Source organism: Histoplasma capsulatum, assembly GCF_000150115.1.
Source record: "Histoplasma capsulatum G186AR genomic scaffold supercont2.1, whole genome shotgun sequence".
NCBI classification, from domain to species: Eukaryota; Fungi; Ascomycota; class Eurotiomycetes; order Onygenales; family Ajellomycetaceae; genus Histoplasma; species Histoplasma capsulatum.
This window is the reverse complement of record NW_025544801.1, coordinates 1,573,599-1,595,364: the sequence shown is the minus strand read 5'-3', so window position 1 is coordinate 1,595,364 and position 21,766 is coordinate 1,573,599. Positions and strand designations below refer to the sequence as shown.

Sequence of the window (21,766 nt, the reverse complement as noted above, 5' to 3'; positions counted from 1 at the left end):
GGTTGAGTTACATAGAAGGGCTAAGGAACTTTTTATTGGTTTCTCCATTATATTCATTCAACACGCTATTTTGAATATCACTGTCACTAAACCCTTGCAGCGTGAGTTAAACTCATATTCGACTCCTTTTCATCCAAGTTTCGGGGCAGGAGGGCCTACCGGGGCTACTGCCTTGAAAGCAAAGTTTGCGGCTCTGGACTCCCTGGTCAATACCTCTTCTCGCCGTTTAGGGCCCATGCAAGTGAGCTTAATACCGGCGGCTCCCGCAGTGGCATCGGAAATCAGAAATCCGGATTCAAAAATGATGGGTATTGTGCGCTCTGTGGCCCCCAACCTCGGCTTTACTGCATCTTGCCCAGCATTAAGGCACCGGCGGATACGAGTCGGCAAATAAAGCGATTGGAAGCAGCCGCGCAGGGCTACTTCATTCATCATCTTTCCTCCTTGCTCGTCTATTTATGGAGTAGTAACTTTGGAGACAGGCAGCGCACCTAACCATGCTTGATATAGCTCTTGCTGAGACATAAAAGTTTGGGTTAACATCCCATCTCCTTCACGTTATGGGAGAGGGGTCCTCATAGATGATTGGAAAGGGCTTTGGAGTATACAACAAAACGGTCTTCTGTTGTACTTTGCGTCTTGTTGTTCCAACCACTGTCATTGGTTTTGAGACTTGCCCTAGTGATGAGGCAAAGATTGATTCATCGTCGAAACAGATGACTGTAACGAGGAAAATGTCAACCCTCCCTTGGGTCAATGTCCTAATGATTATGACTGGATGATATTCTTCAAGAATCGGGGGATAGTAGCACTGCAGGGTGGCTGCATTAAGCTCTCCTTGCATATTCAAGAAAAATATGAAGAATGACAACAACATATAATTTGATGTAGGGATAACAAATACCTTGGATGATAGAATCTGGTAAATGTAAGCAAGAAATATTGGTATGCAACACTATTACCCTTCAACATGAATTAAAATATCACCACGCTCTCATACTCTTATCAAGCTCACTGACGTTTTGAACAAAAAAATTGTGACAGGAGGAGGGGCGCCAACTAATAGTCCAGCCCCACATGCCAGGTCACGAACTAGTGGGAATTTTCCCCTCAGCTAACTCTTTTGCCCGGCGTTCTCCCGCATTGAGTCGAGCAGGGATGATTAGCGCTACGAATCCTGAGGGGTGGATGGTATCCCGTTTTTAGCCCGGGAATGGACTGGGCTAGGAGGAGTGATATGGCTTGCTCGTCATGGTGTATCTCCAACCCATCGATGTTGACTTGTGGGTCCAGTCTGGGCACGATGGCTAGGTAGGATTTGCGCGCTTGTCGACTAAAGTTATTTCCAACTTCGTGAGGATAACCCCAGTATCAAGGGATACGGGGTTCCTGCGAGCTCACTACCTAGACGGTGGTTGAGGCTCAGCATGATGCTTGCCGAAGACTGGCACCGGAACTCCTCCGTACACAGAACACCCTAGCATGGATTGTTATTGTGTCATCCCTCCCAGCCGGCATTAAGTCCTCCTCCCTGATGCGTCTAGTAATCCCGCTTGTTTAAGCTGCTCGAGGGGACCCCAAGTCAAAACAAAGAGAAAGGGATTTTTTCTATGGACTGTTCTTACTTTTCCCTTTCTAAAATACCTTGAACATCAAATATATAAAGAATAAAGATGCAAGTTGAAATGGAAACAGTGGGGGGAATATGAATTAAGATTAAGAATTTACACAACATGCGAGTCTTAGAAGAAAAACTAAGGTTAAATCTAAGGAACAAAGAAGACAAAGAAATTCTTTAGCAGCACCACTCCCTGTTCGCTGGGGCTAGAGGAACATTAAAAATGATAAGCTCTAATGGAATCATGAACAGAAATAGCTTCGACTCGTTGAGAATAGCATTAAGACTGCAGAGTTGTTGGCGAAAAGATATGCTGGAGAGATATATTCGCACGCAGGAAATAAATAAAAGAAGGAATAGAACAAAGTGAATAAGATAGAGTTAAATCGCGACCAGCGTCCCAAAAAACTTGGATCAAGAAGAAAAATAGACCAATCCAGATGGAGCCGAAATTGGAAATGAACAAAATAATCAAAGTGCCAACACTGCAGGATTAAACTCTGCTAAGACCAGGGCTGGAGAGCACAAATAAATATATGTAAAACTAGTCAACAAGGAAACGCGAAAATATCATAAAAAGACCATCACAACCAAATGCATTTGTTAAGGAAAGTAAAGTTACAGATCACAGGGGTATCTCGGAGGTGCGTAAATCGGAAATTGGAGGCGAAGGGCCTAATATACAGCATTGTTTTGCTGGAAAATATTATTGCGTTCTGCGTTGGCGACATCGGAGGGGGCCTTCGGAAGCCTCTGGACTTTCTTCTATTGGATGAATATTTCTTTTAAGCTCGTGCCATTTTAGTTCGCATTGAGACGGTGAAAAAAACCCTGCTCCGAACTCTTGCATCTGCCATGGATGGGAAAGAAAATAAGCAAGGGAAGAAAAGAGGAAAAGAAAGGGAACTGAGGAGAAAGGAAGTGTGAGAGTAAAAAAGGAAATTAAAGAAAGAATAGTTATATTTACAGTGAATAACGAACCTTCTGTGATATGATCTCGAACTTTTCCGATTCCCAGAATTCATATGCTCGCTGAAGTGCTTGGACCTACAGAAGATTATAAGATGGCGGACGTGGAAAAGGGGTGGATAAGAGACACATACTCACATCTTCCTCGGGCCATTGCATGGCTCGGTGCTTCATACGCGTCATCCGCATTTGAAGACAGGAGGCTGAATAATTTGTCCTAAATTCAGCGTTTATTCTCATCACAATTTCTCTCCAAGATAAATTTCTCTCGGTTCTCATTGATCGAACAGCTTCGTTTTCGCGATCCATCTGTGACGGCCTTGATCTTTGCCCCGAATTTCTTCGAGACGACCCAGACCTGCGGCGTTGGGACGCGTCTACGCCTTGATTTCTTTTCCTATCACGCTGGAGTTTAAGAAGTCCATCAGGATTTGGAGCAATGTTCACATGGCCCCTTCCAGGATTGGATCGCGTAGATAGAGTGTTAGATTGCGTAGGACCATTGAGGGCCCGTAAGCCAAACCCGGCTACTTGAGATTCAGGCAAAAAATGATTATCCAGTGCGTCGCGATGAGGATGGTCATATGTGAAGATACCGGGCTGCACATAGTTTGTAGTAGTCGGTCCACTGATGCCGAGTCCATGGTGTGTAGGGGAATCCGTAATATCGCGATATTGAAGATCATGGTGGCTATGTGAAGGGCTCTGCCCTGGTTCAAGAACAGGTGTACCTGAAAGACTAATTGGCGTCGGCATAGACCCATTTGTATGAACAAATGGATTCGCAGAGGTTGGGAAGCTCTAAGGGAGTTTATTATTAGCGAATCATCGTAATATATATGGAGTGTAAGCGTGGATGTACCGAGTGAGGAGAAACCCATTCTGGCTCCAGGTACCCGTTGATATCAGGAGCTCGACTTTGGTAGGACAGTTCGCTCCACGCAGAAGCAATTCCATGGGGATGCTCTTCGCCCGTGGAGTATCCTTCGCATGGAGAATGCCCTTCAGACGCCATTGGATCACCGATGCGGGTGGAAGCGCCGTGATCCTCGTTTTGTTTCAATATACGCAAGGGGGAAGCGAGTAAAGTATAAGCGCAAGAACAGCACGGCGGCAATAGCATGAAATTCGAATTGAAGTAATTTCGAGATGCAGTAAATAAAATTGTCCAGAAGGGACGGAGGGGGCCAGTTTTTTATACTAAAAGCTGGTATACACTATTACAACATTATTCCTATGCACACCCCCTGCAACGGGAAGGGTGGTCAGGGCTTTCGGGTGTTGCGCATCAGATCTCCCAAGCCCGACAACGAGGAAATCGCGGCGATATTACGGAGTACCTCGCAAGACTTTGAGCAGTGGATGGGGCGATCCGATGAACTCATACACGGTCCTTTGGACAATGAATGCCCCACTACACAAAAACTGTGCCACCTGAGAATGATGAACGGCGACATGGTGGTGGTTTTGGAGCGTCTGCACCTAAGCGCCAGCCCTTCTTTCCACTCCGGCCGCCGATCAAGGATTAGAGCCATACAGAGATGGAGAAAACAGCCCCCAAAAAGATCCTCGATGGCCCCTCTAGGATTGAAAGAAATGACAGACGCCTATTTCGGCTCCGGCAGCATGGGTGATGTGTAGGGGTTGTCCACCGGAGGTGTTGGATAAATGGAGCGAGGTATCTAGGTACGTGGGAATGCACTGTACATTTACAGCGCAGCCATTATTTGGTTCGGAACATCTTGAACCTAGACCCAATCACAAGTATCCTAGATGTTTTAGTGGTCGAGCAGCCGGCTTGAATGTCAAGATATCGAGTCTTGGTATGGAAGCCACCACCTAGTGCCGCATTGGCTGATACACGATAGGGAGTTGACGATATCAGTTGGTGACAATGAGATCAGGAAGGTGGAAGGACAGAGAGCAAGCGCACGTGGAGGCCATCAAAGAGATTGGGAATCTGTTTCTCCCCTCGTTTCCCAGGCACGGGTTGAAATGTAAGCTGCGTCGACTGAAGGATGCTGCTCAATGAAATAAAAAAAAGCAAAGAGGGGATGTATGCGGCACAGTCCACGGCTCGGCCACTCACGCGAAGCGTCACTGCTGGGCTTGTAACTCCCTGGTCTCAAATGCCCCGGGTTGCCAGCCAGCAACCATTGGTGTTTCTCAGAAGCTGCAGGTCCTCATTCTCCGCATTGCCGGTTCCTTGCCACCTCCAGGTGCTGCTGGGGATGGGGGGTATACCGAACAGCAATTTCTGACCGGGCCACAGATAACTGATACATGCACTATTCTCCAGGTTGATTTACAAGGCACATAAACCACTGCACATGACGGGTATACTACTGCAATCCAGGTTAGTTTGCATGGGACCTTCCTGAAAGGATACCAAGCATCGAATTATCGTGATTTATCCTTATCCTGGCCAAAGATTCCTGGACCTTTACCTAACCTTTCGCGATGCGATGCGGTTCGAGGACCATATAGAATCCGGCTAATGATGCTCCAGATCCTGAGCATGACAACCGACCCAATCCAGGGAAGAACCCCGAAAACTGTTAACCAAGAACACTCAAAACGAATGATGGGCAAGGGGCGATAGAAGTGGGGGGAAAGCGAGCCGAGCGGGATTGGCTACGTACGGGCGGCCACGGGAAATAAACGCCCAGGCCATTCCGGCTCTTGGTGTGTGGCCAGCATGTCGTATAAGTTACGTATCATAAACGCACACAACAACAGTCAGGAGGCGAGTTCTTTATGAAAATGCGCCGGGCAGATGGCCAGGGAATTAGCGGGCGACCAACCCAAGGAGGTGAGGATTGGCGCTTACAGGACGGAGCACGAACACGTGAGCACAATCTATTTATATCCGGATGCCAAGGCTCCCATTGCTGTATTTTCATGCTGCGAAAAGAATTATTTTTCAGACCCCAGGTAGGAGTGCTCCGAACACCGACTCAAAGAACCTCTTCAATTGCTCATTATTCAGAAGTTAAAATGGCAATCCCCGAACCAACAACCAACGAGATACGGCGAGTTGGTCCTGGATCGACAAGCCTGTCAGTTAACTGTTATCAAGCGCCAGCTCCGAAGTAGAGCCTCAAAACCTTTTACCCTGCTCGAGTTAGCGAACTCCGTCGATTTACTCCGTAGTCTTGATGTTGTCTCAAGAGACTAACTTGGACAGGACTTTCTTTAGCCCGTCAGCCAAGTCGCTCCTATATTGGCCGCAGATTTTGACCTGGCCTGCGGCCACTCGATGGCAACCGCACATTGGTTACTCTGGAGTAATTCTAGAAATTTTGGGGGCCTGTGCAACCCAAGCGCAAATCCATGGCAGATATCAAATTATGAAGGGGAACTGCTTGCGAACCGCTGGATGCCTCCTGCGTTGCGCCGTCGATCAAAACATTATCTGCATGATTTGCTTTCCGGAACGCCATGATCTATTACGATAAGGGAGGGGCAAATGTCGAATCTGTTTTGGGAATATCACTCTCTCATCATGCTTATATTTTCGTATCTGAACATTTAGCCAACGCTGTTGTTACCAAGCATTATGATCCTTTATCTCTGCCTTGGATTGTAGCTTCCATACGCCTTCGGCATTTATGGTTTCCTGCTGTTTACTTCCTTATGGCTTTGAACCAAACCTCGCCAAATCGGCTCAACCCTCTGTTCCTGCAGGGTTGACTGTCGACAACATGAAGGGATTCTGAGCACCTCCCTTCAACATTATCTCCTCTGGTCTTAGTTCCATTGTTCTTTTGTTCACAAGCGCCATCGGGGCCTTCGTTTGTCCACACCGTTACGGGATTTTCGGCGGCCCATGGCCACCCCACAGAAAAAAGCAAGTATGCTGAGAATAAGTTTTGCTTTCATAATAACCATTCATTTGCCCCGTTTTGTCCCATCGACCGCTCGTGGCCAACGAATTAATCAAGTCTGGGGGACTTTATCCTGCCTGCAAAGCACCGAAGCCCTGGGACCTTGCTTGGTTTCCTCTTTCTAAGGGTAACCTTTAAAGATTCCCTAAACAAGAGTAGAAATCCACTGAATGGTAATTGTTGGTTCTGACATCCGCTGTTGGAAAAGACAGAAACTAACAGAAATTATAAGAGGATCTAAACTGGATTTTTCTTCGAATACAATGAAGTTCGCCTGCAGTAACTGCAGCTCACCAGAAAATGGTATGTTCGAGCTTTTCTCTCTTTTGAGGTGGGGGCCGCGAACCTCGCGAGATGAATGACGACTTCGACCAAAATAAAGATATTTCTCGGAATTCCCTATTTCAGCAATGGCCGACATAGCCAACCTGAAAGGTGAGCAGAATAGCCCGAACTTTCGTCTTAACCTCCGTTGTTCTCTCCCAGTCGATGACCTCAACTTCGCAATATCCATCCAACTGCACAGGTGAGAAAGCTAAAACATCCAACACCCACTGTTCTCCTCAAATACGCCTAGACCGATTGACAAAGAGTTCCTCTCACGTCAAGTTTAGACCCCTGCCTGACTAGGATGAAACATCTACGGCGCAACTTTTTGTTTTGAGCTATCACCAACCTCTCCCGCAGGCTAACATCGATTACATGTCGTTGGGTACTTGTTTCAAATCCTCTGGTCAATGAAACATCCCTCAACACTGTCTACAACTTTTGCTAAGTGACACTTTGTCTCGAGTGACCAAAAGCAAAAGATCGCAGGAGAAGAAGCCAAGGTATGGGGAAATCCAGCCGAGAAATTCTATGTCCTTGACGTGATCGGGAAATAATAAGTGCATAATTTCATACATCCAAACTAACACAGGAACACCAATAACGATGTGGATGGTGAAGTTAGTACAATTAACCTCCATCTCCGCATTCCCATCGAATGGCGGCTTCGAGCAGCTAGGAAACCCCAACGACTGAGATATGTTATACTACTTTGAAACATGCTCTCCCCGAAAGGATGGATATTATGTTGGATAAAGAATAGCCGGTGTCAAATGGTGGAAAACTACGAGGAGCACCATACTACCGTAGTTAGAATTCAGTGTTTCCTCTACCCTCTACCCGCAGATGAAGACATGAGATACAACAGATGATATAGAGGTCCATTTGTCGTCCTGTAGTCATCTATTAATATACCAGAGAGTGTGCATTTTGTATAAAAGACATCCAAGTAGAAAATATATACCTGCGTACATTCAGTGCCCCGTCCACCAGCAATAGCGGTAGAGATGGCGATGAAGAATGACGGCGACCATAAACGATTATATAGATATGCAGTACAAATTATAACTTACCACACTCTTCCAATAACCACACTTATTCATTTGCAGATTTTGTGTCGTAGCTCGTACCTACCACGCCTTGCTTCTACCCATTAGCATCCGGCCCATATCGGTTTCTCCAGAAAACGACGTCCTCTCGTCAATTGAAAATTCTGACTTTACCCTAAAAGATGTTTTTTAAATTTTTTTTTTTTTTAAATTTTTTTGAGAAGAGTGATACACAACCTTTTGATATGCGTACGCTATTCCGTCAGATAGGAAGGTGTGTTAGATGCTCACCTAAAAGAAGTAAGGCTCGCGCTCGCAGGGGATAGAATTTAATATCCGAGTTGTGTGATAGTTTAGGCAGTCCGTAAGTCATTACCAAGGCATATCGGAGAAACACGAGCGGGATCGCTGAGCTTAGGTATTGCACACTACATTAACACAGATGTCCTGCTTCTCGTTGGCCTTCGCTTCGTTGAAGGAGTGTTTGTGCTTCTGGGAAACTATCTATCCAAAACGCATCCCGCTGGGAGAGAAACCACACACGTCATATAATCCCAGTTTTCAGGAGTCCTCTATCTCTTTTTCTGAAGATGTATCTACCAGGAATATTGTATATATCTTATAAGTTGGTGGGCCCTCTCCGCAATAACGCTTTTCTGTTTGAGAACACCATCATAAACCTCTTCAGATCCAACAAAACATTTACATATATCCAACCCACGACTCCACAAGAGATTGAATAAATGGAAATCAATCGTTATTCCCAAACAAGCTTTATCAATGCGAAAGAAATATGTTACAGTGTTGAGCTAACCGCCAAACAAAATAATAAAATACACATTGCGCAGAAGGGATCAAAAACAGACAGAGGAAAAGGTGTGAATCCAAACTCCTGTAGCTGGCAAAGAAAGTGATATGAAATATGACCACAGTACGTGAAAATCATCATCATAATACAAGCTGAAACCAAGAAAGAGAGATCAAGAAAAACCAAATATGAAGTGGACTTAGGCCTTGAATAAAATTTGTCGCCAAGAACGCTCAAACATCTCCAAGACCCACAAATACTTTCAAGGTCCAAACAGACTTCCAGTATATGCGAAGTGCCTATTCGTAATTTCACGGTCTTGCGACTACCTTCGGGGCCCAAACATCTCTTTCAACGGTTAGCAATGAAGCCACGGCGCATTTCTCGACTGGACTTCGGCCATTGGCGGGGTTGTTCAGCTCTGCAACAGCCGATGAGCCTGGCCCGTTGATGGCGTGGAATCCACCATCAGGGGAAGTAACAAGAGCATTGTCCACTGCCCTCTGTAGTCCTCGAGTTGCGTCCTTGGGGCTAAACACAGGAGTGGGAGGCCGCGCTGCGCGACTTGCATATGAATGGAATATTGAGAGGAAGAATGCTTCTTCAAGTTTAGCTGCGGGGAAGCTGGGACTTTTCGAGTAATCTGACGCAATTAATGACCAGAAGGAATCGCGGTAGGTGTTATAAAGCTGGCGAAGTCTGATGGTATCGATGTCCTCATGGCGGTCGATAGAGTTAGACTGGTGGTCGTGGCTTTGGAAAAAGGAGGTATCCAACCGAAGGGAGCTGTTTAGGTTTGCGGGTGTTGATTGTATGGAATGGAGTGTGGAGGTTTTTGGTTTTGGGAGTATTGGAACGTGAGATCGATATTGTTGAGGAGAATCGGCTACAGAGGATGATCGAGAATGGATTGATTGGGGGCTTGGGGGAGATATCAAGTTGCACATCTCAACAGAGGGTTTATCTTCAAGGGGGCATTCCTGTGTCGTGGACAGCGGCGAGATCGAATTGACAGACGACACAGAGTCTGTGCGTCTGCGCCGGTTGCTACCATATGACATCTGATGATAGTGGAGGCGGCAAGCAAGTTCAGTCTTGTGCAAGTGGGCAGCAATGTGCTTGTAAGGCATTTTATGCATGCGAGTCCGTATGAGATAGGATTCCTAGAGAAAGAGATTAGTTACATAAGAACTCATTGAACACTGGGGCATGCGTACCTCTTCTTCAGTCCATGCCCTACCTCCACCTGTGGAAGACATTTTTCGATGCTTTTGGACACGATGCTCCATTCTGTCTAGATGAACGGGTGTCGTAGATCGATGCTCACGAGCCTCCGTCGGGAGGGAAGCGGAGCGGATAGCCGGAGACATGATTTCAAGGATAGTTTATTCAGGAAAATAAAGCTCACTGTCAATATTGATCAGTGGCTTGGAAAAGTCAAGCGGGGCAGCTACCAGTATTTAAACTATTTAACAAGAGAGAGCGGTTCAACAGAGGTAGGGGGATTAAAAAGAGAAATGATTGTTAAATCAGTGGAAGGTAGAGTAAAACAGTCGACACAAGCCCAGCCAGTGGGATATTAATGAATGTGAAAGAAAGAATGAAAGCTAGAGCTACAGAGCAAAGGAGATAGTGATTACCAAGCTCTGGAATATTCCGAATAGAGTGAGATCGAACATGCAGCATGGGGCAGTCTTATATTTATTCTATTGAGAAGAGTCTGTGCCTGAACTAGAAACGGTTCCTGACACTAGAGATGTAGTGCATGATCACTAGTGTGGCGATGGCCGCTGGGTGCCTGATATTTCCCTGCGAAAAAAATATGCTTTGAAGTAGAGAGGGGAGAGGGGGCGGCGGGAAATCGACCCTGCACACGGACGATGTATGACAGCCGCAGTTACGATCTTTCCCAGAAACTGACAGAAGTGCATGAAATCATTCCCCAAAGGAGCTAACAGATATCTCCAAATGGGATCTAAGCCCATCTCAGGACAGATTAGCCGCACCAAACAGTTTCGCTGGTTTTAAATCTGGGGTAGCTCACACATGGCAAAACCCAGTAAGTGTCAGTTCTCAAAACAGAACTAGCCAACTCCCAAGAGAAGTAAAGGAGGTATTTAGAAAATCGCTAAACGGTAATAGCCCGTTTCAAAACCCACATGGGGGAGGGAAGAAGTTTTGGATGCAACATATTCAACGCACGGTCAGTAAACGGCTAAAGTTGGAATGGCCGAAAATGGCAAGGAAAGCGGGAACAAAACGGCCATGGTGGGTATGAGGAGAATGGGGATTTAGAAGAGATCCCCTTGGAAATAGTTCCAAGCTCAAAACCCAAAACTACCTTAGAGCCTAGAAAGCAAGTAGTCAGTTTTGTTGTAGAGCCATCTAGAAATTGTCGCCGAATCGATTGATATAAAGGGATGGGGGACTTATCTCCATTGAATGTGAGGTCGGAAAATGAGGGGCAACTGGATGCGCAGTTTGGAAAAGCCGGCTTTCACAATCCACACCAACGCCACAGCAAGGGCCATCGCAACGCCTCCACTGCCAGTACCTCATCGCCATCCGTCCCGAGGAGGAAGACGCAGCTCCTCGAGACATTCCAGTTCGCTGAAATGAGAGCCGTCTTGGCAGCATTCTTGGCGGCTGTATCAATCAGCTGTTTCAGCAGCATCAACTCTGGAACCAAAACCGTTTCTTCTCGGAACGGGTTTCACCATTGTCATTTTCTACCCCGAATCCTTGAGCTCAGGCAGTTCCTCTTCTGCGTTGACATCCCGCTTCGATGACAAAAATATACTGGGCAGCCACACCCAGGGTGCTTTGAAGGCCGACAGGGTCGATCCACTCCCACGGAGGTAAGATCAATCACCAACAATCAAACATTCAGTAAACTGAAATACCTCCGAAACTCGATTTGGAATTAAAACACCGCATGGTTTCTCCCAACGAAATTATGATGATATGCAGCTTCACCAATTGCTCATGGCGATGGCACAGCATATAATTGACATGTTAAATAATTCCAGTCAACTTGTATCTTCGCCGGCCTGAAAAACAGCCTAATGCAGCGCTAATAGGTCAAGGTGCGCCTTGGTTACCATAATAATCCAAAGACTCTGGATAGCGTGAGGGGAATTTATGATTGTTGAGGCTGGAGCAATATCCAATCAGCGGAGTCCCAGAAAAGCTCTGTCGAAAACACTGAGAAATACATACCTGGGAATTCAATTGATAGCGCTGATAATATTCGTTATCGTTTCACCACTTTCTCTGTAAACTGCGGATTTCAAATGCTGGCCTCGTAGATGCTAATTGAAGCCGGGCAAATACATCGACTAATCACAATCGGGTCTCATAAGCATACTTGTTGATTTCGAGGTCATTGTATCGCAATGTTTGAGATCCTCCCAATAATTTTCTTTTTCCACTGTGGAACAAACTAGGTTAGCAGTTTCCGATGCCATTTACACAACGAGTAAAGACTAGACCGGCGCTTCGAATCGAACTTGGATCGTTGAGGACATGGATTAGGGGTCCCCAAGACGTTCAATCGGCGTGGTCCCATTATTGCCACTCCAGCTCCGCAATTCAGGTTATGAAATGGTTCCAAGTCCCAGACCCTGCTACAGAGTGCCTGGGTAAAGGAAACGGAGAACAACGAGACACAAGGACACGGTTCTCGCACATGGGACTACGATGGAATGTCGTCAGAGAGAGCCTTGGATCAGCTCATCAGCACAGCCCGGGAGGGATGACACAATCAGTCATGATTTGCGCAAAAGAAGGCTATGACCTGCGTATCATGCAGATGACTCTTCTCGAGAAGAAAAATATTCCGTCTTGGTGCACCCTGTTTCTTCTGTTTCAGCCTCCTGTTTCCTCTGTTCGGAGAATAAGCCCTAATCTTGGAGATAGTGGCCTGGCACTAACTTGGAAGCGTTAGAGCGTCATCGATCTGAAGGAATTGAGCCGCAAAGAGCTTCACCCCGTCCCATCTGGATTGACCCAAGCTCTTCCAATGCGAAGCCCCGGCCATATATGCTTTAACATCCCGACCTCGTTGGAGGGGTGACTGCAGGTGGCAGGTATCTCGTTCGGCAAACTGAAAATCTGACAAGCTCTCAATTACAATGATTTTCATTTCTCTCATCCACACCTCCAGCTCAACCAATGACAAATCGAAATCTCTCTCTTCAAAGCTCTCCTACAATACTCTATTCCCTGTCTCACGGATCCTAGCCTACTTTTGACATATGGAAACTTTGCAACAGGCAACCGCGAAGCCAGTACCGGGCGGGAGGAATTTGAAAGGAAAATGAAACCAGCCGCCCGGCCCGATCTTTGCTGAGACTGCCCGTGCGAGAATCAGCAGATTCCTCATCAAAAGCCCACAACAAATGCAACCAAGGCACTTGTACATGTATGGAATATTTATGTCGCAGCAGTACAACAAATGATGTACTCTGCAAGTACCGTACATCGTACATGACATCTACTTGGTCAGCCCATGTTCGTTTACACACATACAAACTTTTCATAAATTTATTCTCACAACGACCATAGTTGAAGTACCCATGATGCTTGTAATATGCGGACAAATACGTCGTACATATGAACCCAGAGTTAAAAGCAAAATTGTGCCCACATGTTACCATGTCTGCAAATTCTGCTGTGATACACTTGTTCAGAATTCGAGGGTGATGACAGGGAAACAGCATTTACGGTAGCATGCCATAATCCTACAAACTCTAGCTCTCATATTCATTCTTATCTTCTACTACTTCAGATTTGTTCGCGATATTTCCTTAATGTTGCGTGATCTGTTGCTTTTCTTCTCGGGCATGTCGGAAATCCTCGTGTACAGACCGAGGCCCCCATTATGTTTCGATCATCTTTGCAAAAGAGAAAGAGAGAAACAAAGTTGTTTCCGTTTCGAATGTACAGAAAATGGCTGCGTCGCAACAGCGCAATTAAACTCCGCTGTTAATTGTACTGTACGTTGCTCCATGAAGGGCATCGTAAGGGACAATTGGTGGAGAATTTTTCCCCACCGTTGAAAAATATATCCAGGCGATAAAACCCCTCGCCTTGTGTTACACTATCCCGTGTCATTTTAAGAACAAAAAGGCGAGAAGATCAAAAAACAAAAAGCAAGATTGATCATCCGAAGAAGGCTGAGGAAAATTCCATACGGGATTGTTTAACTCAACCCCAACCCGGCAACTATAATGGGCTCGAATGTGACCAAGGACACAGGGTAGTCATTAAATGACTTCCCATCCACAAAAGTAGGGCTCGTCGGTAGTGGACTTTTTCTTTTTCTTTTTCTCAAGGGTTGGACAGGTAAACTTGTCGATCCTCCGGCTCCCTATCAAAAAGACCCATTCCTTGGGTCAGCTAAACAAGGGTTAGGGATCTAGAAGTCTTTCTGCATTCAGGATTTCTTAAATTTTCGACATTATGAAGTCTGGAGACGATTGGCTGATTCTCACTTCTGATCCCTCTCATGGGCATCTTTTTATTGTTTCATTCTCTTCTTTTGCATGGCGAGATGGAACAGGCTAATAGCAGGTAGAAGTGGAAGCGTTACTTTGTACCCTTCATAGCTGCACTCGTGCACATGTGTGTGACGCACGGCAATTCCATTCAAAACATGATACGGTGGGCCTTCCGAAGTTACAGCGGAGTTGTATACAGGTCCATTTTGACAAATAAATTTGATTTAAGGGTGGTAGAGGGGGAGGGGGAAGGGGTTGGGGGTTGTTTGAGATTTTGTTCAGCCGATCGTGAATCCAAACAGTTTCTCGGGCGAACAATGGATACCAGTTACGGAAAATGTTCCAGAAGTTCTCCATAAAAATGAGATGTTCTGATGAAGCATGCATCCCATCTATCAGGTTGAATGTTGAATTAAGCTATGGTCCATGACGGGTACCTTGTCGTCGTACCATGTACATGTACCTTGCTTTGTACCTCTCTCCCACATCACTTGATGAAGCTGCAAGTACAGTTAGATATACAATTGTCAAAATTGAGTTCTGTCGCTTTGTCAATCTCGCCTTTCTCTTTATAGATTCTACCATGCCTCCCCATGATGTGCATCCATTCAAAAATTGGCTAAGAATCTGCACTACAGTTCACAAACAGCAAGGTGGGATTGAGCCCCAAAGTGCCAGCAGAATAATGATATTGACGACCTAGGTAAATGAAGGAAATGACTCCGAACCAACCGCTCGAATGTCATTTATTTCTGAAATACTATCTAAGTATCTAAGTAAAGAGATGTAGCTTTCCCATTATTTACAGGTAATTTATAAGCTGATTTTGTTCTCGTATCAAATTCCAACTTTATGATGCGGTGTTCCAGCTTATCGCAACAAATTCGAGAAAGCAAAAAAGGTGTATTGAACTCGAGTTGTTCTATGCTTGTTTTGGGAAGTCATGGGTTTATTGGCAGGTCAAAAATCTGTGCCTCCGGGGTATCATGGATGTGAAGGTTGCTTGCCCAAGGCAACCCTCTGGCTAATAACTCGGGCAAAGCTCTGCTCACCCAAAAAATCCATGGATTTTTGGGTGTGAATTTAATGTCCCCTTCCCACCAATCGCCTCAAATTTGAAAACGGGGACCTGGTCATACGTCTGATATTTGTCCGAATTTTGAGAGCTGGGTTGGACAAATACCTATCAGCATCGCTGGACGCAAAATCAGGTAAAAAAGAACCATATGGCCCTTCTTAGCGTCCTCGGGTTCCAAGAGCGGCTGGTCATGACTTTGATCGCGACCTTCCAAGGCTAGTATCGATTGGTTGCGTCAGAAGTTGCTTCGTCGAGCGAGAGACCAAGCTACTTCTGAACAAACTGCTGAATGAAACTTTCGTCTGAGTGTTTCTGTTCCTTCGCAGCGTTGAGGGAAGAATAATCAGCCTATTCACCTTGGTGGTTGATTCGCATACATTTCAGCTGTAGATAGAGCCCCTCTTCGAAAGAAACAAAAAAAAAGAAGAAAAAGAAAAAGAAAAAGCAATTATCCCTTGTGCCCCTCCCTTGAATACAGGTCTGATACATGGTGGCTAATGGCGTAAGTTGCATGCACGGGACTCTTGTCTCATGGTGCGGAAATGCACGATGGAGCGGGCAGGATCGAAGTTCCAAGAATTTGTTTACCTTGGTCAACTCCCTCGTCCCTGCGTACAGACAAAGTTGGCTAGCTAGACGGAATCAGCTGTCAAAATAATAGAATATTCCAATGGTATATTCACCGTCAGCACAATACTGCTATCCCAAACCCAAAGATCATGATGAAGTCAATGGTGGTGCTCGTAAAGTGGAAGAAGTTACTCGTACTAGCCTCTGGTACGGTACGGCGGCGCAGTAGTGTAAAACAACAAGGAGCGCGAGTATCGACGAGATGTCATGGTTAATCCGATGTATTGCCCGTGTAAAGGCGTCATCCCAAAGGCTTTCCCGCAGTTAGCTTGTATTAGTCGTATAAAATTACCAGACATTGACTTTGCTCTTGCTGCGGAACTTTGGAGGTTCCCCGCATCTCCAGCTTACTTGCCCGCTCGCCACGCCCCCTTCACCTTTTGTTATAACTCCGTCGACTACATCGGTCAACGTCTGTTACTACGACATTTGCCCACCTCCCTTTGCCATCCACCCCCCCCCGGCATTCTGGCCTTGTAGCCCTCTGCATTCCGCATCATCGGATGCTCTCTATTTTACTGTACTGAATTGTTGCTCTCTACTTGCAGTTACCTGCCCTACTCCTGACAAGGTACAGTACATTAACCTACATGCAATGCCATCATACCTCCCCCCCAGTTCCCTACGCGCTCTCCTAATACTTGTCTCTCTTAAGGCTCCCTATTGATAGATACTTTGCGGCTTCTGCCATTTCCTCCCACCCATTCCTTGTCCGCCTATTCATCACTTAAGACACAACTGCTTTGACTTTTTGTCGTCTCAAAGGTCGCCCTACATCACGATACTTCCCCACCCTTTACTCCCTCCCCCCTACCAATCGCCCTTCTGTCTCCATTTGTTTCTTTCTCCAGTGTTTGTACAATCATCTCTCAAGCTCCCCCACGCTCCATTCCATGTTCCTGTCCCGGTTTGATCTTCGAGATCAGGCTTGCGGTATTCGTCGCTTCCGATCCTAGTGTGTAACGTTTTCTTGCACGGTTTTCGCCGCTTCATCAACGAACGACCTGGCCAAGGCTAACTAATTAATCTTCGTATCTCTACAGATGAATTGGCCGGTTTTTGCGTCGAGGCCTCCTCTCCCTAATATGTCGTGAGTATCTTCTTACTGCTATCGCAGTTTTCTAATCAGAACAAAACCTGCCTTACTTTTGCCTCGAAAACCTGCTTTCTCCCCTCTCCCCCTCTCCCCCTCTCTTCTGCCATATTTACTCTCCCAACTGCTACGGTATCGCCAGCGTCAGGTCTGGATGCTTCATTCGTTTGCTCTGTGGCGTCGTCCTAGACGTTAAGCATGCTGTCGGCCAAGTGGTTTATTCAAGAATGGGGTTTACTAACCCATATTCTCGTCTTTCTCATAGATCTCCCCCAACTTCCAAGCGCATCAAAACAGCTGTTGCCTCCAACACACCCACGCACCCCCTAAACCAACAGCAACAGCAGCAGCCTCCTCCTTTTACGGGGCCTGGCCCCTTCGAAAGCGCCTCTATGGTGCCCATTTCTACTCCAGCCCCAGCTCCAGCCCCAGCAGCTCCAAATCCCCGGAAGCGACGTGCGTCACTCCAGACTGCTTCTTTGGCCGCCATGGCGCCTCCCCCGCTAACAGGTGCTATTGAAGGCGAGGGAAATACCACTACTACTAGTGCAGCTGGCGCACCAACTGCACCCGAAACTACGGTCAAAAAAAAGGGCCGAACAAACACGCCATGGACGGCAGAGGAGGAGCAACGACTCAAGACTATGCGCGATGCTGGGAGCACTTGGAGTGAGATTGCCAAGGTTCGTCGAGCTTGATTTCGTGCCGGCCTAGAAGAGGCTCCGTTACATACGGAGTGTATGGAATATCAAAGTCTAACAGTATGTGGTACACCAGACTTTCCCCATGCGAACTGAAGGAAGTGTGAAGAAACATTGGTACAAGGTTAGTTTTTCCCCCTCGTGCCTTTGCCACAAGTGTGATATTAGATACCTCTATCGATCTAACTAGAACATAGGACATGCATTATGCTGAATTCACTGAGGAGGAGGTGTGTTATGATATAAACTAAACCATGTTGCCGTTTCTAGCTTTAACGTGCTCTTAGTCCATAACACTACGCGATGCCATCAAAGAATACGAATCAAATAAATGGAAAGTCATTGGGCAGAAAATTGGGAAACCAGCAAAGGTGATTTTCCCCAGCTCCGAGTTCATTGACCGGAATGTTCTGACATTTGAACGAAAAAGGCTTGTGAGCAATACGCCAAGGAGCATTTTAAAAGCATCTAAGATGTACCTCGAGCTCGGAAAATTACTTTTTATACTAAATCCACCCTCTTTCCTGACAACTGACACTCGTGCTTGTGCCGTTGTATATCCCCACTATGTCACTATTCTCATCCAGGAAGTTATTTATGAATTGCCACAACATTATGACGAGTAAGCGAATCGCAGGCTTCAGGAGTTTAGGCTGGGCGTTCACACCTTATTATAGTGGTTAGTAACAAGGTGGGGCAAGTCTATGCAGTTTTCACGCGATTGCTATACCCCCGTTTCCTATGTTCTCTATCTACCCTTTTCTACTCATTTCTTTCATTTTTCACTTCCGTTCATCTTTTTTTCCTTTCAAAATGCCTCTCTGTGCTTGGGAATGGGGTTTTTCGGGAAACGGCTCATTGGGCAACATATCTATATGAATGCGAGCAGGATCGTTTGGTTGCTAATTACCTTCTTTTCTTGTGTAATTCTTTCATTTCCGTACCTACTTTTTTTTTTATTGGTTTTATTCCGTTCTTCAGATTTCTTGATTCAAACACCCGTCCCTCCCTCTCTGTTCCCCTGTTCTCTTATACATTTTCCTATCGTGCGTCCCATTACTTCCAATCTTGAATTCGGGTGGTATATCATATCAAAACCAACTGGAAAAACAAATCAGACCAGCTTTGTATACAGCAAATTAAAATAAGCTGGCAGGTTTCCCCGCTTTCCCCAGGCTTCCGCAAAGATCTTTTTCTCCATGGATAAACCCAATGTATAAGCCAGTCGCTCTTTCTTTTTATTGTCCTTGATGCAGAAGCGAGCTATTTCTTTTGAATGACGAAGTTAGGTCGTTCCCCACTATCACTCTCGTCGTCTCCGTAATGATATAGATCAGGAGGGCGGATGGCACACAAACAGAATAGGGCGTGTAAGGCCTTAGCTTCGTCCTCTCATCTTTTGTATTGATTTGAGGAGACGAGGATGGGGGTTGTTGGGTTATTAGGGATTATTGCGCATACTGATGATGGCAGCAATTTGGGAGCAATGGGACTGAGTCTGGAAATTATTTTCTGTCTTTCCGTTGACCTATCTATATATTTTTTATTCCTTATTCTTTTCTTTTCTTTTCTTTCTTTCTTTTTCTTTTTTTCCCTTTCCACCCTCCCCCACAATCCTTATATCACTGCCTGGGAAATGTGATCTATGGGAAATTTACAAAATACATAGAGAAACAGCATGTCAAAAATGGTCCTCTGATGTAAATATGAGGTTAGAAAATGAACAGGGAAATTCTGCACATATGTGCATTTCATGCATCATGCATGGTTAATTCTCCATAATAATAATAGTATCTAGTTGCGGGAATATCCCGTCTGGGAGTGATGTCTGAATGACCCTGGCCAATTGATAGGAGTAGCTACTAGTATTGTGTGGATGCTTTTTTTTTGCTTGTCTCTTTGACCACAGCATTTCGACTTCCGCGCGTACACACGGGAAATACTTAGCAAGCAGAGAGACATTTTGCTGAGGTTTTAAATGTCTGCGACTGCGACTGTTGCTGTAGAGGGCAGATGGTTTCATTTGTCCGGCTGCACAATCCGCTTTCTATGTTTCAACCTCATCATCCCTTTTTTTTTTTTTTGGCCTGGTAGGTGGTTAGTTACATACACTGCACTGCAGGAGCACATGAACCTTTGAGCTTGATGAAGGAGAGCAGGAGTTTCACATTGTTGAATCTTGACGTCTTCGACAATCGTTTTCTTCTCTTTCCTTGTCTGTCTTCCTGTCCGCTGACTTGTCATTTCTACGCCTAACTGCCCACTAAGACGCATACTCCCGGACATGACTGCTAACTAACTAGTAGTGTTATATCATTTCTACCTTTTTTTGTTTTTGCTGTGGACAAGGTCTCCCTGTGAGCGAGGCGAATGGTCAACCGCAATTCATTCATTTCATTGACGAACATTCAGTATAAAATGTCTCCTTTTGCTTTTGCTTTTATGAGAGCAAACCAAAAACAGCGCAAAGGCTGTTTCAGCACTCCGACACAGCGCGCGTCGTTATTTTCGTTTTGCTATTTCGCTTTTGTCGGGGGAGATTCGTTGGGTTCCCTCGACGACCACCTTGTCGTCGTCAAAGAGGTAGTGGTAGACCATTTCACATACCCTGCCAGGGCAAGGAAACATCAGGCATCTATCCTATTTAACCATTACAGATGTGCTACACCGAACATAACATCAGTACGGTCTGTAGCGAATAGACCGCCAACGGGAGAAGAAGTATCGCCACGCAGCTTCACTCGTCACCATTTTGCTATGTTATTTGCTATCTATTAGCTGCTTTTACAGGTGCTACTACATTTTGCTGCAGGTATATTCACCGGATGCAACCCGGTGGATGCTTGTGTCAGAGACACCTGAAGCCTTGGTTGGATAAAACTACACTGGCCGCAAGCACGATGTATGATTCTGTGCTCCATGTGCGGGAGGACAAGAATTGCCCTTTCTTGGTGTATCTTTCTACTGCTTTTGCCGCATTTTCCCTCTGTGCCTCACCAACATTTGCAAAGATGGTGAGTGTGTTCCCCTCAATCATCCCGTTCGTTTCAGTCTAGGATACACGAACGTAGCGTTTATTTATTCCCTTTCGGTATCCATGGATTTTACCTACGGGGATTGGCGAACATTTGGACATTTTGATCGTTTCCCTGCTCCTCCTCTCTCAATCTTTATTGAGCTGTGTGTCAGCTCTCTGAAAAGTGCCTCCGTTGAATACCCTAATATACCTCCAGGAACGACGACTAACCAATCGCAATACCTTCCCCGCCGACAGGTTGTCAGTCAACGACTCTTCATTCGCTTGGCCATCCTCTCTAAAGTTTGCGTTGCAGTTTTTCTCTCGGAATTCGGTGCTTCCGAACCACGAAGCTAGATCCCATGGCTTACCTGCGAATAGCACTTTCTGTGTTGTCAGTTTGCGCAACCGGGCTTTTAGTTCGGCCAATCCGAATCAACCCTCCAAAGCTTCAATAGTTACGGTGATGTTCTTGTTTCAGGAATCTGTTTAGTTATCACTCACGGTTAGTCATTATTCGTCTTGAGCTTTGAAGGCGAGATCAATCGAGGTTTAGTCTTCTCTGTCCCGCAATCTCGATTATTTATCCTCGTGTGCAATCAGAAAATAATCGTGTAGACACGACCTGAGATACTGAACATATGCTCCTTAGGTTTCCTCCTAAACCACCACTGGATAAAAGAGGTTTTCCTAGACTACCTGATGATGTATTATTTTGAGACACTAGATTATTTGCCGGAAATGCTTGACCGAACATATGACTGCAAAGTTCAACCCTAATTACAGTTTAATTCCAGATGTTTCCTCCTTCTATACCACCCGAGGGCATCAAGTTCCTGTTAACCAGCCTGCTTGTGGAGTATTTCGTTCCGTCATCCATGTCCACTCGCTTACCCGTGTCTATCGAGTGCATATTCTGAAAGGACTTGCTTTTTTTGCTTTGTGTATGTTCATAATCGTTCTGCCAACCCGAGTCGAACATCCGCATCCTACTCCGTACCACTCCTACCACCAACCGCTGATACTCATCTATCCCTATTCGTTCGGGTATGGATATACTCTACTAGCTGTTGTGTATGCATTGGAATG

General features: G+C 45.7%; 7 protein-coding genes across 7 annotated transcripts; 3 read left to right on the top strand and 4 right to left on the bottom strand.

Annotated features, from left to right (window-relative positions):
* Positions 1-129: 129 nt before the first annotated feature.
* On the bottom strand, positions 130-432 carry HCBG_00504 (uncharacterized protein; the record flags this gene model as incomplete). Its single annotated transcript, XM_045427554.1, has 1 exon — positions 130-432. The coding sequence occupies one exon, from the start codon at positions 430-432 to the stop codon at positions 130-132; it is 303 nt and encodes a 100-aa protein (XP_045291529.1).
* A 1,861-nt stretch (positions 433-2,293) lies between these two features.
* Positions 2,294-3,612, bottom strand: HCBG_00503 (uncharacterized protein; the record flags this gene model as incomplete). The annotated part of the gene is made up of 4 exons (XM_045427553.1): positions 2,294-2,383; positions 2,600-2,665; positions 2,726-3,388; positions 3,450-3,612. 4 exons carry the CDS (start codon positions 3,600-3,602, stop codon positions 2,294-2,296), a joined length of 972 nt encoding a protein of 323 aa, XP_045291528.1.
* Positions 3,613-3,823: 211 nt separating this feature from the next.
* On the top strand, positions 3,824-4,228 carry HCBG_00502 (uncharacterized protein; the record flags this gene model as incomplete). Its single annotated transcript, XM_045427552.1, has 1 exon — positions 3,824-4,228. The coding sequence occupies one exon, from the start codon at positions 3,824-3,826 to the stop codon at positions 4,226-4,228; it is 405 nt and encodes a 134-aa protein (XP_045291527.1).
* Positions 4,229-8,969: 4,741 nt separating this feature from the next.
* Positions 8,970-10,028, bottom strand: HCBG_00501 (uncharacterized protein; the record flags this gene model as incomplete). Its single annotated transcript, XM_045427551.1, has 2 exons — positions 8,970-9,821; positions 9,876-10,028. 2 exons carry the CDS (start codon positions 10,026-10,028, stop codon positions 8,970-8,972), a joined length of 1,005 nt encoding a protein of 334 aa, XP_045291526.1.
* Positions 10,029-12,118: 2,090 nt separating this feature from the next.
* HCBG_00500 (uncharacterized protein) lies at positions 12,119-12,604 on the top strand (the record flags this gene model as incomplete). The annotated part of the gene is made up of 1 exon (XM_045427550.1): positions 12,119-12,604. The coding sequence occupies one exon, from the start codon at positions 12,119-12,121 to the stop codon at positions 12,602-12,604; it is 486 nt and encodes a 161-aa protein (XP_045291525.1).
* Positions 12,605-16,357: 3,753 nt separating this feature from the next.
* HCBG_00499 (MYB DNA-binding domain-containing protein) lies at positions 16,358-18,765 on the top strand (the record flags this gene model as incomplete). Its single annotated transcript, XM_045427549.1, has 9 exons — positions 16,358-16,438; positions 16,523-16,632; positions 16,911-16,957; positions 17,226-17,416; positions 17,483-17,643; positions 17,738-17,785; positions 17,859-17,891; positions 17,949-18,032; positions 18,092-18,765. The coding sequence occupies 7 exons, from the start codon at positions 16,911-16,913 to the stop codon at positions 18,131-18,133; spliced, it is 606 nt and encodes a 201-aa protein (XP_045291524.1).
* A 943-nt stretch (positions 18,766-19,708) lies between these two features.
* HCBG_00498 (uncharacterized protein) lies at positions 19,709-21,557 on the bottom strand (the record flags this gene model as incomplete). The annotated part of the gene is made up of 6 exons (XM_045427548.1): positions 19,709-19,730; positions 19,772-19,952; positions 20,373-20,416; positions 20,770-20,829; positions 20,889-21,048; positions 21,494-21,557. 6 exons carry the CDS (start codon positions 21,555-21,557, stop codon positions 19,709-19,711), a joined length of 531 nt encoding a protein of 176 aa, XP_045291523.1.
* Between the last annotated feature and the right edge of the window lie 209 nt (positions 21,558-21,766).